This window comes from Puma concolor, chromosome C1 (assembly GCF_028749965.1).
Source record: "Puma concolor isolate L17-30 chromosome C1, mPumCon1.1.hap2, whole genome shotgun sequence".
Classification (NCBI taxonomy): Eukaryota; Metazoa; Chordata; class Mammalia; order Carnivora; family Felidae; genus Puma; species Puma concolor.
In genome coordinates this window covers 50,667,838-50,690,575 of record NC_141674.1, presented here as the reverse complement: position 1 = coordinate 50,690,575, position 22,738 = coordinate 50,667,838, and the positions used below count along the sequence as shown (strand labels likewise).

The 22,738-nt window shown below is 36.6% G+C and overlaps 1 protein-coding gene across 5 annotated transcripts in view; it reads left to right on the top strand.

Annotated features, from left to right (window-relative positions):
• Positions 1-22,738, top strand: part of TM2D1 (TM2 domain containing 1) — a 92,440-nt gene that overhangs the window by 26,840 nt on the left and 42,862 nt on the right. For 3 of the 5 annotated variants that reach the window (XR_015254749.1, XM_086717150.1, XM_086717151.1), the window contains exons 5-6: positions 7,052-7,125; positions 20,512-20,641. Coding sequence is in view for 4 of the 5 variants with exons in the window: in XM_086717150.1 (XP_086573276.1) it covers positions 7,052-7,125; positions 20,512-20,622 (185 nt within the window). In the remaining variant the exon portion in view is untranslated. Of the gene's footprint in view, positions 1-7,051; positions 7,126-20,511; positions 20,642-22,029; positions 22,555-22,592; positions 22,737-22,738 lie in introns of those variants that run through there. The other 2 variants (XM_086717148.1, XM_086717149.1) reach the window with 2 other exon arrangements.

The window sequence follows — 22,738 nt, the reverse complement described above, 5'->3', positions numbered from 1 at the left end:
TTTTTTTTTTTTATAATGAAACCTTAGTTTTTATTTTTATTTATTTATTTATTTATTTATTTATTGTTATCTTAGAGAGAGAGCAGGAGCAGAGAGAGGCAGAGGAAGAGAGAGAGAGAAAATCTTAAGCAGGCTCCATACTCAACTCAGAGCTCGATGCTGGGCCGGGCTTGATCCCACAATCCTGGGATCATAACCTGAGCCAAAATCAAAAATCAGATGCTCAACTGACTGAGCCACCCAGGCACCCTGAAATCTTATTTTTCTAATAGCATTCTGTCTTTGTATTCTTAATTGTTTTTAATGTTTATTTATTTTGAGAGAGAGAGGGTGTGAGCAGGGGAGGGACAGAGAGAGGGAGACAGAATTCAAAGCAGGCTCCAGGCTCCAGGCTATCAGCACAGAGCCTGATGCAGGGCTCGAACGCACGGACCGCGAAAACATGACCTGTGCCAAAGTCAGATGCCTAACCGACTGAGCCACCCAGGTGCCCCATCTGTCTTTGTATTCTTAACTGTAACATCTGTCATTTTTTTTTAGGGAATAACTAGCATATTTTGTTTTGCCCATCTGTAGCATTAAACTGTTATGGATTCTCAAAGATAATAGCTCTTTTGAAGCAGTTAACAGGAGAGATACTCTTTTCACAGTGGTATTCCTTTTAAAGTGTAAATGTTTTCTTATTATGAGAATAACAAAGTGTCTTTAAGCCCAAATCTTAAAAATCTTTGCTTAATTATTCCTTTTTTTTTTTTTTTTTTAATTTGAAGTTACCAGTCTGGACTAGTATATAATATCCACAGATCATAGGACAAATAAAGGGATTTGTAGGTTAGATTGTTCTAAGATTTGAGAACTCTCTTTTATAGGTACAGACACAAAAAGAATAATGATAGCTAATTACCAAATCATTATAGAACACCTGTGGTTTGGCAAATAGCAACTTCAATATGAAATAATCTGCATTCTGTAAAACAGTTATGCAGAGAGCAGTGTTTGCAAGACTCAACCCGTAGTAAAAGAAAAAATACCAAAAATGTTCTTAAATACTCAAAATTAATTTATGTTCTTTTTATTTTATACCCAAATCCTTTTATTGCATTCATGTTTTTAAAATATAATATTTGGGTTACTAAAGTATAAATAAAATACACTCAACATGAGTTTTATGAATATAATCTGTCAGCATAATCTTTTTGAAAGAATATAATGGTAATGGTTCAGGATAAAAATGGATCCTTCTTGATTAGAAACACTTTTATTTGGAATTTTAAAATAGTTTTTAAAATCTAAAATTGATACTCCTTTTCACAATAAGAAATTAGTAAATAAGGTCTGCACAAAGAGACCTAACACTTTTTTTATTTGGGGGAAAAAAGGCAATCAAGTTTTGGTAGTTCACAGATACCTCACTTTTAAAAAAACTGGTATTATGCTCAAAATAATGAAATCTACAAGAGTAATGGTTTGTATTGATTTTGATAACTGCTGTTTAGAATATATGCTACTTTGTGTTCTGATCAGCGTTTGGTTGCAAATAAGATAATTTACTATTGATATAGTTTGTTCCTTCAGTAATCACATTGACTAGGCATGGGAATGACACAGCACTGATTTCCAGGTGCTCACGAAAGGATAGGAGAAGACAGATAAATAAGAATATATAATAAGTCATACCATGGGCTATGTGCTATGCTGAAAGTTCAGGGCAGGGCTGGGAGCATCTAGGAATAGTATTAAATTCATCCTGGCGGCATTAGAGAAGACTTTCTAGAGGTTTCAACCAACTCTTAGAGCTAGATGATTGGGAATAGAAGGTGTGCAGAGGAGGACTCAAGGCAGAGAGTAGTGCAGCACATATAAATGCAGAGATGAATGAGAAAACTATGAGTGCACAGCACATTGGAAGAGAACTTTGGGTAGTTTGGTAGTAACATAGGCAGAAGGAATTTACAAGATATGAGACTAGGTTAGATGATCCTATTATAAAGAACGTAGGGGCACCTGGGTAGCTCAGTTGGTTGTGTCCGACTTCGGCTCAGGTCATAATCTCACTGTCCGTGAGTTTGAACCCCACGTCGGGCTCTGTGCTGACAGCTCAGAGCCTGGAGCCTGTTTCAGATTCTGTGTCTCCCTCTGTCTCTGCCCCTCCCCCACTCATGCGCGCGCTCTCTCTCTTTCTCTGTCAAAAATAAACGTTTAAAAAAATGGGGGCGCCTGGGTGGCGCAGTCGGTTAAGCGTCCGACTTCAGCCAGGTCACGATCTCGCGGTCCGTGAGTTTGAGCCCCGCGTCAGGCTCTGGGCTGATGGCTCAGAGCCTGGAGCCTGTTTCCGATTCCGTGTCTCCCTCTCTCTCTGCCCCTCCCCCGTTCATGCTCTGTCTCTCTCTGTCCCAAAAATAAATAAACGTTGAAAAAAAAATTTTTAATAAAAAAAAAATGTAGATTTATGCTGTATACATTTCTCAATTGATAATAATCATAGTGGTAACAGAAGTAATGACTGGGCTAACATTTCAGATGTTTGCCATGTGTCATGTATTAATCTGAGTCTTTACTTTTTCTCATTATCTCTTTTAACCTTCAGTGTCCTTCCTATCTTATTTTCATAAAATATTTTTATATTTGGAAAACTAAAGTTTAAAGTAGCAGTATTAGCAATTTCCTTTAGTAAACTTAACCCTTGTGTTAAATTTACAGAAATAGATGAACCATAGTTAATATTATAGGTTTGTATTTGAAGTGAAACAAGATGTAAATCACTGTAATGATTTTAAACTTTCTTTTTATTTTTAATTTTTTTTAATGTTTTTTTCTGAAAGAGAGAGAGAGAGACAGAGCACGAGTGGGGGAGGGGCAGAGAGAGGGAGACACAGAATCTGAAGCAGGCTCCAGGTTCTGAGCTGTCAGCACAGAGCCCTACACGGGGCTCAAACCCACAAACCGCGAGGTAATGACCTGAGCTAAAGTTGGATGCTTAACTGACTGAGCCACCCAGGTGCCCTTGTGATGATTTTAAACTTTCAAAAAAATTTTTTTTAATAGTTAACTTCGTTCCTTAATTTTTATTTTTTTTTTCAACGTTTATTTATTTTTGAGACAGAGAGAGACAGAGCATGAACAGGGGAGGGGCAGAGAGAGAGGGAGACACAGAATCGGAAACAGGCTCCAGGCTCTGAGCCATCAGCCCAGAGCCTGACGTGGGGCTCGAACTCACAGACCGTGAGATCGTGACCTGGCTGAAGTCAGACGCTTAACCGACTGCGCCACCCAGGCGCCCCCGTTCCTTAATTTTTAAAGCAGCTTTATTGAGGTATACATGACATACATTAAAATGCACATACCTTGGTTGGCTCAGTCAGTTAAGCGTCTGGTTAAGCATCCAACTCTTGGTTTCGCTCAGGTCGCGATTTCACGTAGGTAAGAATGAGCCCATGTTAGGCTCTGCACTGACAGCATGGAGCCTGCTTGGGATTCTCTCTCTCTCTCTCTCTCTCTCTCTCTCTCTCTCTCTCTCTGTCTTTGTCTCTCTGTCTCTCTTGCTCTCTGCCCCTCTTCCCACTCTCTCTCTCTCAAATAAATAAACGTTAAAAATGCACATATCTTAAATGTACAGTTTGATAAGTTAGACATATGTGTACACCTTTGAAACAATCCCCCATAATCAAGATAATGACCATATATGTCACTACCCAGAGCATCCTCATGCCCATTTGTAATCTCTGGCCCCTCTTGTCCTGCTCTTTACAAAGCAAACATTCATCTGCTTTCTGTTGCTGTAGGTTAGTTTGCAGATATTTTAAATACTTAAGTATCATATTGGATCTGTTCTATAGTTTCTTTATTTTTTTTGCATATATCCTTTTATTTTTTTAATTAAAAAAATTTTTTTTAAATTTACATCCAAATTAGTTAGCATAGAGTGCAACAATGATTTCAGGAGTAGATTCCTTAGTGCCCCTCACCCATTTAGCCCATCCCCTCCTCATACACCCCCTCCAGTAACCCTCTGTTTGTTCTCCATATTTATGAGTCTCTTCTGTTTTGCCCCCTCCCTGTTTTTATATTATTTTTGTTTCCCTTCCCTTATGTTCATCTGTTTTGTCTCTTAAAGTCCTCATATGTGTGAAGTCATATGATTTTTGTCTTTCTCTGACTAATTTCACTTAGCATAATACCCTCCATTTCCATCCACGTAGTTGCAAATGGTAAGATTTCATTCTTTTTGATTGCTGTGTAATACTCCATTGTATATATATACCACATCTTCTTTATCCATTCATCCATCGATGGACATTTGGGCTCTTTGCATACTTTGGCTTGCACACACAATGTCGTGTGGCTTACACACACACATTTCCATACACAATGTTGATAGTGCTGCTATAAACATTGGGGTGCATGTGTCTCTTCAAAACAGCACACCTGTATCCCTTGGATAAATGCCTAGTAGTGCAATTGCTGGGTCGTAGGGTAGTTCTATTTTTAGTTTTTTGAGGAACCTCCATACTGTTTTCCAGAGTGGCTGCACCAGCTTGCATTGCCATGTTCTATAGTTTCTTTAAATGTGTTACTTTAGAAGTAGGTGACACTCACCAAAGTTTCAAACACACATATCATTCCCTTATCTATAATACTTTATCTGAACAGGAACCTCTCATGTTCATTCTTCTGAAGAACCCTTAAGTAGGGATTCAGCCAGCAGAATATCAAGATTTTCATGAACTCATTATCGTTCTCTTTTGAGTGTTGTCCCATCACTTTGCCAATAAATATATTTTACATCATTGTTTTAAACAGCTGAATAATACTCTCTCCTATTACTAGGTGTACCTTGATTATCTGAGGCAGTTCCTCCCTGTTAAACATTTAGATTGTTTCTAGTTTTTTGATAGTCATAAAAGAAATATTTATCAGACTTTTACTGTCTGTCAGGTACTGTTCAAGGAATCGATAAGGACTCTGCCTTTAGGAATTTACATGGCAGTGGAAGAAAGAGAATGAATGAAAACCAACAAATGAGGCCGTTACAGATTTTTAATTGGCACCAAGAAGGCAATAAATAAGGGAGATGTGGCAGGAAGCAGCATGCAGCTTTAGACAGGCAGGTTAGGAAGACTGCTTTGAAGAAGTCGCCTGAGAAATGACAAGAGCTACAGAATATTGTTGGAAGAAGTCATGACAAGAGTAAAGGATCTGACATGGTTATGTTTTCTTCATAGAGTAGCAATTAATTAAAGAGAAACTTTTCTCGGACCGTTCTTGACATTAATCTTTTCTCGGACCGTTCTTGACATTAATCTTTTTATAAGAAAATTAAAAGAAAGGAACCTCTATGGTACTTCCAAATTTACACTAAAATGCTACATGAAGAGGGACGCATTTCAGAAATATAATGAATAAGTGAATGGATAAAATATACCAAGTCAGTGGATCAAGTTCCCTGGGCAACTATAATAAAACATAACTAATGAATAAAATAATTTAAGGAGTTGTTATATAAGATAATGGCTAAAAAGTTAGAGGTCTTTAGGAAACAGAAAAGCTGAGACCATTTATCCATTCATGTAACAAATATTGAACATCCTCCCTGTGATATGATGTAATGCTGTAGGTACTAAGGACACAAGAGTAAATAAAACAGATAAAAGACCGTCCTTTGATGGGACTTCCATGAGACAAAGACGGAACATAACAACTGTTTTGAAGAAAACTAAAAGCATAATTTTATATAATCTATATATTTTCATAGTTTTAAAATTATTTCCAACATGTGTTATCTTAGTACTTAAACACTATTCTGCTGTATGTGCAATTGTCTAATACTAAAAAGGGAGAAATAATCATGTAATGTACCTACATATTTCAGTCTTATTTGTGTATTTCCAAATTGTGTGCAGGAGGTGATCTCATCCACTCTTGTGATTTTAGCTGGCATCTATTTGTAGTTGATACTTAGAACTACCCTTTCACGAAAAGTCTTGTTTCCTACCATTTTTATATCGCAAATGCAATGTCTGGAAAGCAATTTAAGTTTAAATATAGAAGAGAGATTACTCATCCCACCCCCACCCCCAATCTGCCTCCTCTATTTCATCATCATGTTTTGTGTAATATCGTTGTATATGTCCTAGATTCTATGCTCTGTTATTATCTGTTTTAGTACCTTAGTTCTAAGGTTGGGACTGAAGGCAGAAGTGTATATAGTACACAGAATTATTGATTTTGAGTATAGAATTAATAATCATGAGATGCTTAGAAAAAAAGTATAGGATAATTATAAGATAATTAAGTATAGGATAAAGATAATTGCGTTGCTAATAAAATTTTGTAATTTAACTCTAAGATTAATGTTTTTTCCTGGTTATTTTTTCTGTGCCTTGATAATCTTTATTTATTTGAACTTTCTATTGTAAATGTGTATTAAAACTTGGATCACATATGTATTAAGTCTAAATAAATAAATAAGGGTTTTAGGACTAAAAGATGTTCTATAATTCTGGTGTACTGAGATTTAAAGATTTATTTCTTTAGACCTTTTCTCTTAAGAAATTTTGTGAGATTACACTGAGGTGTTTTTTTTTTTTGTTTTGTTTTGTTTTTTGTTTTTTTTTTTAGCTTATTTATTCATTTTGAGAGGAAGGAAGAGAGAAAAAGTGCGAGTGAGGTAGGGGCAGAGAGAGAGGGAGAGAGAGAGAATCCCAAGTAGGCCCTGCACTGAGGGCTCGAACTCACAGACCATGAGACCATGACCTGAGCCAAAGTCGCTTAACCAACTGAGCCACCCAGGCAAGGCATCCATACACTGAGTTCTTATTTCACTTTATAATATTTATTTAGGTGAACTAATCATTTTTTGTGTCTTTTTTATATAGAGAGTCCTTTAAACCTTTCTCATATTTTCAGGTGAAGATTTGATTTTTTAAAGTGTTAATTTTATATTCTTGATATAAAGAGTTTGTGGTACAGTATACCTAATGGTTTGTTGGAAAACAAAAATTAATAGTTATAAGACTTTCCGAGTTTTAAATGAATTTATCTTCTTTTCTAGGTTTGTTAAAGTTTTGCACTGTCGGATTTTGTGGAATTGGGAGCCTAATTGATTTCATTCTTATTTCAATGCAGGTAAGTTAGTTTCAATCTAGAAGGTGAACTACTTTTACATTCAAACTGTGATCTGTGATCTTTTCCTGGTATATTTTAGATATATTAGAAAGCACACTTTATCTCTTAACTCAGGCAAAAACACCCTGTGGGGCAAAGTATCCCCTGATGAGAACTGAAACCTCCCCCTCAAGCAATAAGAATTGCCCTGAACCAGCAAGACCCCACAGGATTGATCCCCAGACAGTGATCAACCTGACCTTTGCTGCCCCACCTTCATGTAACCACCCACCTTTGACCCACATTTTTGTGATAGAAATCTACAAATATTTCCAGCATTTTGAGAACCTAGTCCATCATCTTACCAATGTTAGCCTCACTGAAATAAATTCCTTTCTTGTTTCAAAAAAAACAAAAAACAAAAACTAAGAATAAATATATTAGAAAGCAGTTAGGAATACTTTTTCAGTTTTTCTTTAGATACTAGATCTCAGGGATCATAGCTATGTTTCCAAGTAGCATTTCCCAACCTGTGTTCTACCAGTTCGTAGTTCTAAAAGACGTAAGAACTTCATAAAGAAAGGATTCAGTGCTCAAATATGATTTGTAAATGTGAATTCAACTGAGCTTTCTTTACCGGATAACTTCTAAGAGTCTTTATAATTTGTATTATGAATCTCTAATAGGGATTAAGATTATTTCTTGAATTTATTATTTATTTTCCTGGATGGTCACAGCCACATTGTCAACTGTTATAATAGAATATTGATGGGGATCTGATATTTGCATATGAACATATATAGGCAGAAACAATGTTTGTGGTTTTTTTTTTTTTTTTTTTTTAATGGACAGGCACTGTATATTAGTATTCTCTTGGTTGTAAATTACAGAAATTGAAATCCAGCTAGCTTAAGCCAGAAGGAAAAAAGCAATGTCCAGGAGGTCTGTAGAAAATCTAGGAATGAAAGAAAGAAAGAAAGAAAGAAAGAAAGAAAGAAAGAAAGAAAGAAAGAAAGAAAGAAAGAAAGAAAGAAAAAGAAAACCTAGGAATGGGTTGGTCTTGGGCAAGACTAAATCCATAGGATCAAATGATGTATTTGGGGACTCCCCTGACACTCATCTCCGCTTCTCTGTGTTAACCTCATTTTCTCCTGCTGCACTGGTGTGGAGGCAGGCAAGTTTGTGAAATGCTATCCTGTAGCATTTAAAAGGGCCACCAGATGTTTTACATTAAATTACCCTGAACTGGTGGTGGTTAACTCATGAGGATTCTTAAATTAGAGAAGGAGATAAATTTATCACAACAAATGTCACAAAACAGCATTTCAGTACGCATTTATGGAGCACCTAATGTCTTCAGCAAGTGTGTCATTATGTATGTAGAGCATCATCAGTTTTGGTCTTCTTTCTCATACAATATTTCCACTCCTCAATTCTGTCTGCTTCATGTTAATCCTTATGTTTTAAAAGAAAGTCAAAATCCAGGAGATTTTGGTAGCATACTGTGAGGAGGGTACCATACTGTGAGGAGGAGGCAGCATATGGACCAATAAGATACCAGAATTAAACAAGGAAAATATTTGGTTTCAAAGTTGGAATTTTCCTGTCTTTATTCATAAACATATGCCTAACCAAATATCCTGCCTTCTCTGACTGTGGGACAGGCAAGCAGGCATGAAGAGGCTAAGGTACTTGTGCACATATGCTTGGAAATGGATTTCTCACTTCAAATGAGGATCCAAGGAACTTAATGTATTATTGGGATTCTTTAAGATATCCATAATTCAATGTCTTTGAAACCCATTAGGTAATATTTTCACACTAGGTTCTTTCTTTGGTGACGTCATTGCTTTATAGCTTTATTTATATCAGATTATGGAGTTTTTTGATTCAGCTACTGCTTTCTGGTACATGAATGCCTGAACTTTTGAGAACAAATAGTTTGTTTCTTAAAGATCTTGAATTAAAACTATCGCATTAAGAAATATTGAGGCAGAATTAGAGTGTTTGAATTTCTGCAGTAAATTTCTCTAAGTAAGGCATGTTAATAGGTATTGCCACTTTAGTTTTAGACCGCTTTCAGATTGGAGAAAATGTAAGTTTTCAAATGTAGCCAAAATAGGAGATATAGCCTTATTCTACATGACATTTAATATACTTAACATGTGATGTTGACTGCTTTAGTTTTTAAAGATTATTTTTTCAGCAAATCAAATGTTTTTAGTATAAATATTATAAACTATGTTAATGTTTTTGTCCCAAATATGTTTTTTCCAATTTCTCATAGACCTTTTACATTTGTCCATCATCTTTTTGTTTGTTCTCTTTTCTCATTCTCTCCATTCTGGTTTTTTTTTTTTTTTCTTTTTGCCATTAAATATTGTTCCCCAGTGAATAGCAATGTTTTTCTATTGGGCTGTGATCCCAGAAACATATTGTGCATGAACTCAAGACCTATAAAAACATACTTGCTTCACAGTGTTTATAACAAAAATCTAGGAAAATCCTCTTTAAAAATATAGGTCTAGTTATTTCAACTTTGAACCAAAATAATATAAAGTATAATGTATATATTGCTAAAGTAAGCTTTACATGTCACTGTATTTACTGAAAATACTTTAATGAGTTTATGTAATAAACTTTTTAAGTTTCTTCTTTTTCTGTTCTTAAAAAGTATGGAAATGGCAGTGTGAATTAATAGTATGAAACAATACATAGAATTAATTCAGCTTTTTTGTGCATTCAACAAAAATCTAAATCAGTGATATGTGTGTAGCATACAGTTTCAGTTATAAGTAGCTGTTGTATATAATTACAATATATATATAGTTATTTATAAGGCAGTTCTGAGGATTTTAAAATAAACATTCTTTTGTGCTTATACATTTTTATATGTATGTCATGATGGATAGATTAGGCATTTAATTTTTTTATCAGAATAAGTATGAGAATATTTTGATTTCCTTTAAACTTCTTTCCTTACTTGCACAATTTGGACATTTTAAAAAAAAATTTTTTTTTTCAACGTTTATTTATTTTTGGGACAGAGAGAGACAGAGCATGAACGGGGGAGGGGCAGAGAGAGAGGGAGACACAGAATCGGAAACAGGCTCCAGGTTCTGAGCCATCAGCCCAGAGCCTGACGCGGGGCTCGAACTCACGGACCGCGAGATCGTGACCTGGCTGAAGTCGGACGCTTAACCGACTGCGCCACCCAGGCGCCCCTGGACATTTTTAACAATACCAAAACCACTGATGTGGACTGTGCCAAACAAAAAGAAAAGAATGTTTCCTCTCTTAAGTGGAGACAAGATGGCCACAAATCAGAAAGATGGGGATGGGTAGAGGGAAAATGGAAATATGAGTTGGAATGTAGAAAGTTGTTGGAAGAAAGTACATCAGCGGTGCTTTGTGACAATTTAAAAAATTCTATGCATCATGGAAGAAATTACTTTCATTTTTATTCCTATTAGCATTACAGAGTCTATCTCCTTAAGGGACTAATAAACTATGTAAATAGTAGAAATTCACAAAAGCAGCATAATTTCAAGACATTAATTAATTTTAAAAATGTATAAAATATCTTGTTAGTTTGGCATTTAATATAGATAATTTTTTTTAGCACTGCATTATATATTGTTTCTGTGTTATTTTTTTTTTAACTTTCAAACACCAGGTTTGACTTTTCACTCATAAATTTCTTTAGAAAAAAAGAAAAGTTTTTGGGGCACCTGGCTGGCTTAGTCTGTTAAGTGTCTGACTTCAGCCCAGGTCATGATCTTGCAGTTCATGAGTTCAAGCCCTGCGTCTGGCTCTGCACTGACAGTGTGGAACCTGCTTCAGATTCTCTCTCTCTCTCTCTCTCTCTCTCTCTCTCTCTCTGCCCTTCCCCTTACCACCCCCAAAATAAACAAACATTTAAAAAAGAAAAAAAGTTTTTAAAATTCCCTATAGCACTGGTAGTTTGCTAAACCAAGAGTATGCCATCAGAAGTTTTGGCTGATTTGAACTGAATGCAGTACACCCTGTGAAAAGTGTGGCTGTGTACGAATTATGGGGAAAGTGAGAAGCTAAAAAAGATAGTTTTTAAAAGTGCTTTTTTTTTTCTTTAGGCCCTTAAAGCTCTAAATTTCCTGGTGTCACTTGAGAGGTAATAAAATAAAATTGGATACGATAAACTATAAATAGTAGGTTTTATGCCATCAGTGAAAACGGGTTTAGTGAGTACCAGTTAGGTATAATAAGTTGAGGTCCTGCGCTAGAGAAACTTATACTCTATCCCCAAAGTGGTCTGATAATAAGATCCCACTTATCAGAAATAAAATGTTTCCTTGAGAACTGCAGGCTTAAAATAAAAATGAGTTATCTTGATTTTATCTTGTTTAAATTCTTTGAATTTTACTAAAAATTTTAAAAACCTATGCTTTTCAGTGTAGAACATAAGCAAGGCTTAAGTTGTAGGTTCACTTCTGTGTAAGCCAGTTTGTTTTGTCCAATGCCTAGCTTACATCCTTGCCCTGTGACACACATACTATTGATCAAAAAAAAGGACTAATCATGTAATCACCCTAAATCTGTTACCAGTGCTGGAAAAGTGGATCAAAGTCCTTGATAGTTCACTAGATGTCGGGCAGCAATATATAAAAAGCAGTAGACGTTTTATAGATCTCAGTTCCTTCAAATAGCTCTCTGTATTGTTTATTTAACCCTGGTGTGATTTATTGGGGAAATAAACTAGAAAACTGAGGAGGCTAATAATTTGTGTAGCCTCTGCTCTGTCATGTGACCTTAACTAGGTAGATTTCACTTAGTTCATTTATCAGGTGGGCAGATTTTTATTTAGTGAATTAAAGGAATGTTCAAAAAGTAAAGAGTATCTTTAACTGGTTTTGAGAATCATCCCAAAGCTGTGTTTTCCTCAGGAGATATATAATATATGAATCTTATTCATTTCTTGAGGAATAATATTGATATTGGTTATTAAGGATTTATACTAACAAGTCTTTAAATCAGATGAAGTCAAGGGGTCTGAATGTATAATTTCTGGCACTATGTAGGAATTTTGGTGCTTAATTTATTATTTAAATGTTTATTTTGGGGGCACCTGGGTGGCTCAGTTGGTTAGGCAACTGACTTCAGCTCAGATCATGATCTTATAGTTTGTGAGTTCGAGCCCTACGTCGGGCTCTGTGCTAACAGCTCAGAGCCTGGAGCCTGCTTCAGATTCTGTGTCTCCCCCTCTCTCTACTCCTCCCCTGCTCACGCTCTGTGTCTCTCTGTCTCTCAATAATAAATAAATGTTAAAAAAAAATTAAATGTTTATTTTTTATTTTTGAGAGAGAGCATGCATGAGCAGAAATGGGGCAGTGAGGAACCAAGGATCCCAAGTGGGCTCTGTGCTGACAGCAGAGAGCCCAGCCCAATGTAGGGTTGGAACCCACGAACCTTGAGAACATGACCTCAGTCGAAGTCAGAAGCATAACTGACTGAGCCACCCAGGTGCCCTGGTGCTTAAATGTGACTAATCAGATAGTTTTAATAGCCTCATATTAAAATTAACCACACGCAGAAGTCAGTTATGGACACAGAAATGTAATTTGACTTTTAAAAGAATATGCATGTATTTTTTTTGGGAGAACTAGGGTGGATACATATTGCATCATGATCCTGTAATTGCAGACAGTGGGGTCATTTTACTTTTTCACCAGGTTAGTAGGTCTTTAGGAGATGATTTGATCTTGCCAGTATTGAACTTGCATTCTTAATATGGAGAAACTCCTAAGTGCATTATATAGAAAAATGGTGCATTGATAGAGTTGTATAAAGTGTTCTTAGTTTTTTCCTTTCCCTTTTTAGTTTCTGCATAACATTTAAATTTGTAAAATAATTTGAGTTACCTAAGCCAGTATGACTTTGTTGACAATGCAAAGCCATTATATGCAAGGGCATAGATTGCTGTTGCTGAAGTTCAGATATTGGAGTACTTACAGGTAACCACATTTTTTTCTTTTTTTTCTTTTTTTTTTTTTTTTTTTTTTTATGAAATTTATTGTCAAATTGGTTTCCATACAACACCCAGTGCTCATCCCAAAAGGTGCCCTCCTCAGTACCCATCACCCACCCTCTAACCACATTTTTTTCTTGAATTAATTTGTTTTTATTCGAATGTTACTTAAATATACTCAAACAAAATACATTTTCCACTAACAAAATCAAAAGTTTACAAACAAAACTATAACATTAATAAAGTTCAAATGAAGTAAGCTCTTTTTTGATCTGGTAAAAAATAATCCATATATAATATAAAATTTGCCATTTTAACCTTTTTTAACTTACACAGTTTGGTGGCATTAACTATATTCAGAATGTTGTACAACTGTCACCACAATCTATTTCCAAAATTTTTCACCACCTGAAATGGAAACTCTGTACCCATTAAGCAATAACTCCCCATTTCCCACTCTCCCAACCCCTGGTAACCTCCAGTCTACTTTCTGCCTGTATGAATTTGCCTATTCTAGATATTGCATATAAGTAGAATCATATTTTTGTCCTTTTATGTCTGACTTAGTTTACTTTAAATAATGTTCTCAAGGTTCATTGATAATATGGCATGTTTTAGAACTTCATTCCCTGTTATAGCTAAAGAACATTCCATTGTATGTATATACTACATTTTGTTTATCCATTCATCTGTTGATGGATACTTGGGTTGTTTCCACGTTTGGGCTATTGTGAATAATTTTTGCTATGAATATTTGTTTGCAAGTATCTATTTAAGCCCCTGTGCAGTTCTTTTGGATGTATACCTAGGAGAAGAGGAACTTTCACATTAAAGCTAATTGAGGAGATGGGGCACCTGGGTGGCTCAGTCGGTTGAGCACCAGACTTCGGCTCAGGTCATGATCTCACGGTTTGTGGGTTCGAGCCCCACATCAGGCTCTGTGCTGACGGCTCAGAGCCTGGATCCTGCTTCGGATTCTGTGTCTCCCTCTCTCTGCCCCTTCTCCGCTCACACACACACACACACACACACACACTTAATAGACTAACTTAATAGACTAACTTAATAGACTAACTTAATAGACTAACACCAAGTTAACACTTAATAGACTAAATAAAAGGATACTAGCAATAGGAATTGATGTGTGGAATATACAAATAATTTCTGCAAGTTAACAAGGTAGAGATCCTAATAGTTAAATGAATACAGTAAACTAATAGGTGATTCACAGAATCACCTGAATAACTAATATGTAAAAAAATACTTCTGGGCAATTACTCTAAAAAATTTGTATTGCTTCCACAAGGGGACATGAGCAGAGATGTTGTAGCCTGTTTGTGGGAGCAGGAAGTTGGAATGAACCTAGATGTGAACACTGATAAGAGAATGGATGCATTCTCTAATGCTAGGCAGCAATTACAAGCACTTACCTAGATGTGCGTATGCCATATGGAAATGTCTTAAAATTATAGCATACTATGAAAACAGTTTAAAACTGAACAAGATCCACAACAATATTATTTGAATAAATTAAAAAAGCATATTCAAAGAACATGTTTTTTTAAAAAAATAAACATGTATCCAGCTCATATACCAAGTTAAGTGTATGCTCATTTTTTGTGTGATTAGGTGTATGAGCAGGAATTAGAATTAGAATGGAGATTAGAAGATAAAGAACAAAAAAAGACAGGGAATTTGGTGACCACTTAACATTCTTAACTTTAATATGTATTTCTAGGTTTCCTGATTTATTTTTTTGCTATAGACTTTGCATCTATAGAAAAGCCTATCCTTTTAAGTAAACAATTCAAGATTTTTTTGCAATTAAGCTGCAAATAAAATCTCATGGTGAAGACGATCAGAAACGAATTAAAGAAGAAATTAAATTCCACTCAGTTCCTTCAAACCTCCACCATTTTCATAGAAGTAGGGTGTGGTAGGACAAAAGATACCCATGTTATGTCCCTGGAACCTGGGAGGATTACCTTATTTGGAAACAGAGTCTTTGCAGATGTGATTAAGTTAAGGATCTTGCTATGAAGAGATCATCCTGTATTATCTAGGTAGGCCTTAAATCCAATGACAAGTGTCCTTATAGGAGACAGAAGGGGAAAAGACAGACACAGAAAAGAAGGCATTGTAAAGACACAGGCAGAGATTGGAGTGATATGGCCAAAAGCCACAGAATGCCTAGCAGTGCTGATTGCTCTCAAAAGCTAGAAGAGGCTTAGAAAGGATTCTCCCCTTAGAGTCTCTGTAGGGCGTGGGGTTGTTGGAGATACCTTGATTTTAGATTTCTGGCCTTAGATCTGTGGGAGAGTGAATTTATATTGTTTTAATCCACTAAAGATTGTGGTAACTTGTTATAGTAGCCCCAGGAATCTAATATAGAGGTATTTGACGTAGCTTTCTTGTGGTTTTAAGGCTGCTCACACAAGAGACGTTGATGCCCATTGTACAAAACAGCTTCCCACAGTGTAGTGGACCTCCTGTTTCCCTTCTTAGAAGATGAAGATTTGTAGCAACCTCCATTAATTGGACCCATAGATTTCATAAATCTGCCCCAGCTTATCAAATGGAAATACATCATGGTATAGAATTTGGCCTCAGGCTATTTTTTTTTATTTTATTTTTTAATGTTTACTTATTTTTTGAGAGAGAGCACCAGCAGGGGAGAGGCAGAGAGAGGGGGAGACACAGAATCCAAAGCAGGCCCGTCATGGGGCTCAAACTCATGAACGGCAAGATCATGACCTGAACCGAAGTCAGACACTCAACTGACTGAGCCACCCAGGTGCCCTGGTTTCAGGCTATTTCTTAGCAGAGAAACAGACTTATAATTATAATTAAAATTTTTTTTTTCCAACGTTTATTTATTTTTGGGACAGAGAGAGACAGAGCATGAACGGGGGAGGGGCAGAGAGAGAGGGAGACACAGAATCGGAAACAGGCTCCAGGCTCTGAGCCATCAGCCCAGAGCCTGACGCGGGGCTCGAACTCACGGACCGCGAGATCGTGACCTGGCTGAAGTCGGACGCTTAACCGACTGCACCACCCAGGCGCCCCTATAATTATAATTTTAGGTTTTATACTGTGTTGTCAATGAACAAATGGACATAGGCCTATTTAACTGAGTAAAAAAGTTCCCAGTATGGGATATTTTTAGACTTGTGATTTTATAATTAACAACTCAGTAATATACTCATTATAAAGGAATTTATAATTGGCACATATATTGTACATAAGTGTATATAAGATGCTTAAAAACAGATTTAATTTTTGATTTTGATGAGGGAATATGGATTTGAATAATTAAAAATTTTACAGCAGATAGTTTTCTTAAAAATTAAATCAGATGAACAATTTCCTCTTTGATGGGATAGTTCATAGAAGAGTATATTAACAACACCTTATACATGTGTTTATATTTAAATTGCAAGGTCATACAAGATGTAGAAATTGTAAAGTACCGTATAGATCAACTTATTCTGTTCCTTTTCATATGGATATGAAAAACTGAGATCCAGAGAAGATTCATCCTACAGCTAGTTATTGACTGCTTTCTCTTTACATTTTCCTTTCATCTAGTGCTTTCCCATAGTGACTTAATTTGGTTGTCTTTGGGGCAGCTCTTCCAATTGTTTTAGCAGAGAAAGTGCTGTGCTTTGGTGATCTGGTGGTAGCATGTAGGAGGCACTGAAAACAAGTGTTTTTGGCTATAAGTAACAGAACCTCAATTTCAATTTGCTTCAATAATATAGTTTACTATATGATATACCAAGAATCTAGAGATAAGGTAGTTTTAAGATTTATTAATTTTTTTTAAAGATTTATTTTTGAGAGAGAGAGGAGGAGGAGAGAGGATCTGAAGTGGGCTCTGTGCTGACAGCAGAGAGCCTGATGCGGGGCTCGAACTCATGAACCATGAGATCATGACCTCAGCCAAAGTCAGACATTCAACTGGCTGAGCCATCCAGGCGCCCCAAGATTTAGAGCTAAAGGATGTAATAAAGGACTGTCCCCTTTCTCTTTCCTTTCTTCTCTCCTATTTCTCCCTCTCTCCTTCCTTCTTCTTCTTTTTTTTTTTTTTTTTTTTTTCCATGTTCAGGTCCTTTGGCTAGCATCACTTTGTTGTACAGTGACTTTCAGAGATAGACAAAAAATTGTTTCCTCTCACACATATCTTCTTAAGGGTGGCTATGCCAACAATGAACTTGCGTCATAGGTGGTTGGCTAGAATTAGATTCCACGCCCAGGCTAAACCAGTCTCTGGAAGGAGGACCGGAATTACCTCGCTAGAACTAGATGTGGAGGAGCTGAATTAACATAGTTTGAGTGGAGAGAAATGCTGTGATAAGATGACTAAGTTAGTTGCAAAGTTGGATCATGTATTAGCAGGTAATAAATGGTATCTTTGGGGGCTATCTTCTCTATAGAACAGAGGAAACAAAACTGAAAACATTATTATTTGTCTACATGTTAACTGCTAACTTTATAAGATTGTAAAACATCTGGGTCCTAAGAGAAGTAAGGGAGCCTCAGGTAGGCTTATTAGATGCATGTTATCAATAGGTCACTTAATCATATATTTTCCTTATTTCCAGCTTTGAATATTTTTTTTCAACAGGGATAAATGTTGTTAGGGGAGATGGCAAAGGAAGAAAAAGAATGGGATAAAAGGCCTGGTTCCAATCTATGCACATATTCCAAATCAGGCCGTTTTTGGCCATGTGATTTATTTCTACAGGCTGGGCTTTCCTTTTTCTTTGTTCCCCTCACACAGTCTCAAACCATGTTGTAACTCCTAGTCACCATTCTCTTTCTTAGCTTAATGCTCAAAGTAGTTTCCTCTGGGACCTGGGCCACTGAAAAGGTTTAATTAAACTCTTAAATAACATTCATAAATGTCAAGCCAAATGAATTTCATCTTTGGAAAATAAGTCAAAATGCATGACAGCACCTAGCATGGTATTTAGTACATAAGTTCTTTATAAATGTTATATGAGTATTAACATTTATAGTTCACTAGTATAAGCTCTTTGTTGGCAGAGATTCTATCTTATTCACGGTTGTGTGTAGAATGCCTAGCACAGTGCCTGGAGTGTTGTAGCAATTCAGTACTTGTCGAATAGTTTTAAAAGCCAAACTTACTGTAAAAACGAAGCATGCTCTCCAGCAGTGTTCTTCAAATTCTGGTTGTATAACCCCTGAAATACATATATATATATATATATATTTTATCCCTACCCTCCACATGTTTTTAAGTTGACATTTAAGTTTTACATCATAAGTTTAAATAGTTGCAAAGGATGTAATTTCTGGTTTCCAAATATTGACATATTTAAGTAAAACTGTTACATCAATTTTAAAATATATCCAACAGAATATAAATACCATAGAATTTTAAATATCATTCATTTAAAAAAAGACACGAATGAACCCTTCGCTAACCATTTTAATTTTTAGTTTCTTTATCTCCCAGAATTTTTTAAATTTTTATTTAAACAGATTTTTAAAATATTTATTTGTTGTTGAGAGAGAGAGATAGAGCGTAAGTTGGGGAGGGGCAGAGAGAATGAGTCACAGAATCCGAAGCAGGCTTTAGGCTCTGAGCTGTCAGCACAGAGCGCAACACAGGGCTTGAACTCCCAAACCGCGAGATCCTGACCTGGGCTGAAGTCAGATGCTTCACCAACTGAGCCACCCAGGTGCCCCTCTCCTTGAATTAAAAAAAAAAATGTTTATTTTTTGAGAGAGAGTGTGTGTGCCTGCTCGCATGATTGGGGGAAGGGCAGAGAGAGGGAGACAGAGGATCTGAAGTGGGGTCTGCTCTGACATCAGAGAGCCCCACGAGGGACTTAAACTCATGAACTGTGAGATCACGACCTAGGCCAACATTGGACGCTTAACCAATTGAACCATCCAGGCACCCCTCTCCTTGAGTTTTTACTTCTGGTTCCATTCTCCCAGAGAATTTTATCCTAACGTAATATATTTTTATGTTTGAAAAATCTTCTGATCATTTTCATGATCATGATTTTCATGATTCATTAAAATTAAAAGATTTAAAAATTTTCTGTAATTACTGGATTGTTGTCATTATAATTGTTGATATACTATCAAAACAGCATAAACATATTCTAAATCTAAGCAAATTTTTTTTTAAGAGAAAGAGTGTGCATACACACTTGCAAGTGGGGCAGAGGGCAGAGGGAGAGAGAGAATCTCAAGTAGTCTCCATACTCAGTGTGGAGCCCCACACAGGCCTCAATCCCATGACCCTGGGATCATGACTGGAGCTGAAATCAAGAGTCGGACACTCAACAGACTGAGCCAACAAGGCACCCCTTAGCAAATTATAAGCAAAAAAAGTAAAATGTTATTTGGAATACATCTTTTGAACAAGATGAGGCAGAGCATATGTTTGGACTCTTGATTTTTTTGTTTTTGACTCTTGATTAAAGGTTTCCTGAAGTCCTTTATTTTGCGTGATCTCTTTGGTACTCAGAGGCAATGTACCATCATAAGATTCAGGTGTGCTCTGATAGCAGGTGTGGTTTAATGTTTTCACGTTAGAGAGAGGACCTCGGGGAGAGGGGAGGGAGTGGGGAGCCAGCAGGACATCTCCACCATAGCTTGGTATCAGTTGGGTCACTTTTACAAAGAGTATGGGAATTAAGGATCTCAAAATTGATTCCCTTAAAACCATCTGGGTAACTACCTTGGTAAGTCTTTGTGTATTCCTAAGGCCACTGTTCGCAGATTGCTACCTTGAAAGATAATTTGTAGAGATCCTGTCAACTGGGTTGTCAGAAATGTGATTAAGTGGACAAGATGACTGTAATGAGCATGTGTTTTTTTTCTGTCTCTTTCATTCCATGTGGTTTCTGGAAGGATTGTCAGTCACACTCCCTCACCTCTTACAGGGAGCCTGGCCTAGCCAATCATATTAATCCTATTCCCTTGACCTTAGTAATTTGTCCAGCAATAGGCATAAAAAACAAACAGATCAAAGTCCTTCCCTGGAATTGGTATATAAACTCTGAAGATTTTACTTTCTTTCTATTGGGAGCTGCTGAGCTTCGAAGATGTAAATCTGGAGCCGCTGGCAACCAAGCGGGAATGCCTCTGCAGAATGAAGGCAAGGGTTGCAAAACGGCAGGGAGGTCAAACCAAGGACCTCTGGGGGCCCCGAATTTCAGTCCTTGAGGCCTTGTGATCCTGCGAATTTCTCTAGTATCCTTTCCAGCTGCATGAGCCACTGAGTTACTGTATTTGCTTAAGTTAGTTTAAGTGTATTTTGGTGCTACTGAAATAATTTAGTAAGAACCAAGAAAAGTAAACACAAATTATTGTGAACATATCTTTTGTAAAGTGGTAATTTTGAAAATTTTCTCTTCTAGATTGTTGGACCTTCAGATGGAAGTAGTTACATTATAGATTATTATGGAACCAGACTTACAAGACTGAGTATTACGAACGAGACGTTTAGAAAAACACAGCTATATCCATAAGTATTTTTTAAAAGAAACAGTAAGTAATATGCATATATAATCTTTATTATAGTATATCACCTGTATAAAATTATGAAAATTTGTGAACCGTAGGAAATTTAAGGAGACCATCTAATGTTATAAACCTCTCATTTTGCTTATGTGGAAACACAGGTCTCCATTTGCCTGAAACATCTCTAGTCTTTTGTAGAGCTTTTTTATGTACACTCATTGTTCCTGCAGTTCCTGATTCAGTCCCTCTTGCTTTGCAGACATTATGGCTAGAAGACACAGTTCACAACAAAAAGATAACGTCAAAGCAAAAAGATATTTCATAGTATTATAGGATGGTTCTGGAGAAAGCATGTGTTGTAGACATTTCAGTACAGCATGTCTTTGCTTCTGTCCTGCTTTCTTGGGGTCACTATGATCTTTAAACCTCTTTCTTCTTCCCTAAACCTGAAGGTTAATTGAGACTCAACCCTGAATAAGTACTTATTCTAATCTAAAGTTTGGCCCTGCCCATGAGAATTATTAATTGGCCTTAGCTTTAACGAGGTAATACACCATGGCCCCTGGGTGACTCAGTCGGTTAAGCATCCAACTTTGGCCCAGGTCATGATCTCACAGCTCGTGAGTTTGAGCCCCATGTTGGGCTCTGTGCTGACAACTCACAGCCTAGACCCTGCTTCGGATTCTGTGTCTCCCTCTCTTTGCCCCTCCCCGCTGCTCACACTGTCTCCTTCAAAAATAAATAAACATTTTAAAAAATTTAAAAAAAAAAGGTAATATACCTGGATAAGTCAGAGATATCATCAGTCTTCCTGGCTCAATTCTCTGATTCTCTAGAACTCTGCTACTCCAAGGTTTTTATTTCCAGGGCTGTACCTTAGTCTATTCTAATAAATAATCTTCCAAGAATGTCAGGCTGTTCTCAGGGTTTTGGTAGAAAAATGATTCTCTAGCACTATCTCCTCTGCAGTGGTGAAGTTCTGTATAACATGTAGCGTGCAGGGTACTTGTTAGGTGACAGTTCACATTGAACCACCTTGCAGCTTTCAGAGAGAGAAACACAGGCCAGGTGTTCTGGCCACAGCCATAGCCCTAGGGTTTTTAGTTGATTCTATCTCAGAGAGTGCTTCTAGAGGCCAGGAAAGGAACAGACATTTATTTTCTATGCTGCAGTGTATAAATAGGATATGTAGTATAATTTTTGCCACTAAGGTAGATTTTTTTTTCTCTTCTCACAGTAATATTATGAGATATGCTTTATAGTTAGTGTCATGAGGGTTGAACAGTGCCAGACCCTGTCAGGATGTGAGGAATTTGTTCAACTGTCCAAAAAGTTTTTCAAATCTTTTCCTATAAAGAGTCTTTGGGTTCAATATTGAAATGAAGCTCAGAGATCCATCTGTCTCTTCTTGCCAGGGAATAAGTTGAGCCCTGGGGACGTCGAGACTAAGATACAACTAATCAGTACAGAACTGCCTCTCGAATCAGTTCTTCTGTGCCTTCCACTGGTTGCTGTGCACTGCCCACCCCACCTCAGCCCCACCAACTCTGTCATTTTGCAATATGCATCTTCATTTTGGAAATCGTTATTCCTGCTCTATGGGAAGGGTTGTGTGGTTTCACATAGCCCTATTTTCATCCTGTAAATTGTTGTGTCTCTTTCAAAGTATACAGATTGTTTTCAACATGGTGAAATTAAGCAACTGCAATTTAGAAAGCAGTTTCATTCTCTGTGGCCTATTAGATCAACTTTTCATTGGGATTCCAGACTCCGATTTGATATTTAAAACTTGAAGGGCTCATTGAGAAGGCAGATCTCTGCACTGCCATTCACATGGTCTCCTACAGTAAATATGGCAATGTTCCAAGAGAAAGAAAAAAATGTCCTGAGTAAATGAAACGTTAAAATGTGCATCTACGGTAACCTCACTGGATTCTTAAAATACTGTGTTTTAATGCATTTCTTTTTTCTGTTTTAGGATTTGGGCTTCCTTGATTTTAACAGAGCGCTCTCAGTATGTGGGTTTCCAGATTTTCCTTTCTCTTCACACATCACTTTATGGATTCTATATAACTTTGTATTATTGTTGATATTTTGTTTTGTTGTTTTACTTAAAAGCATGTT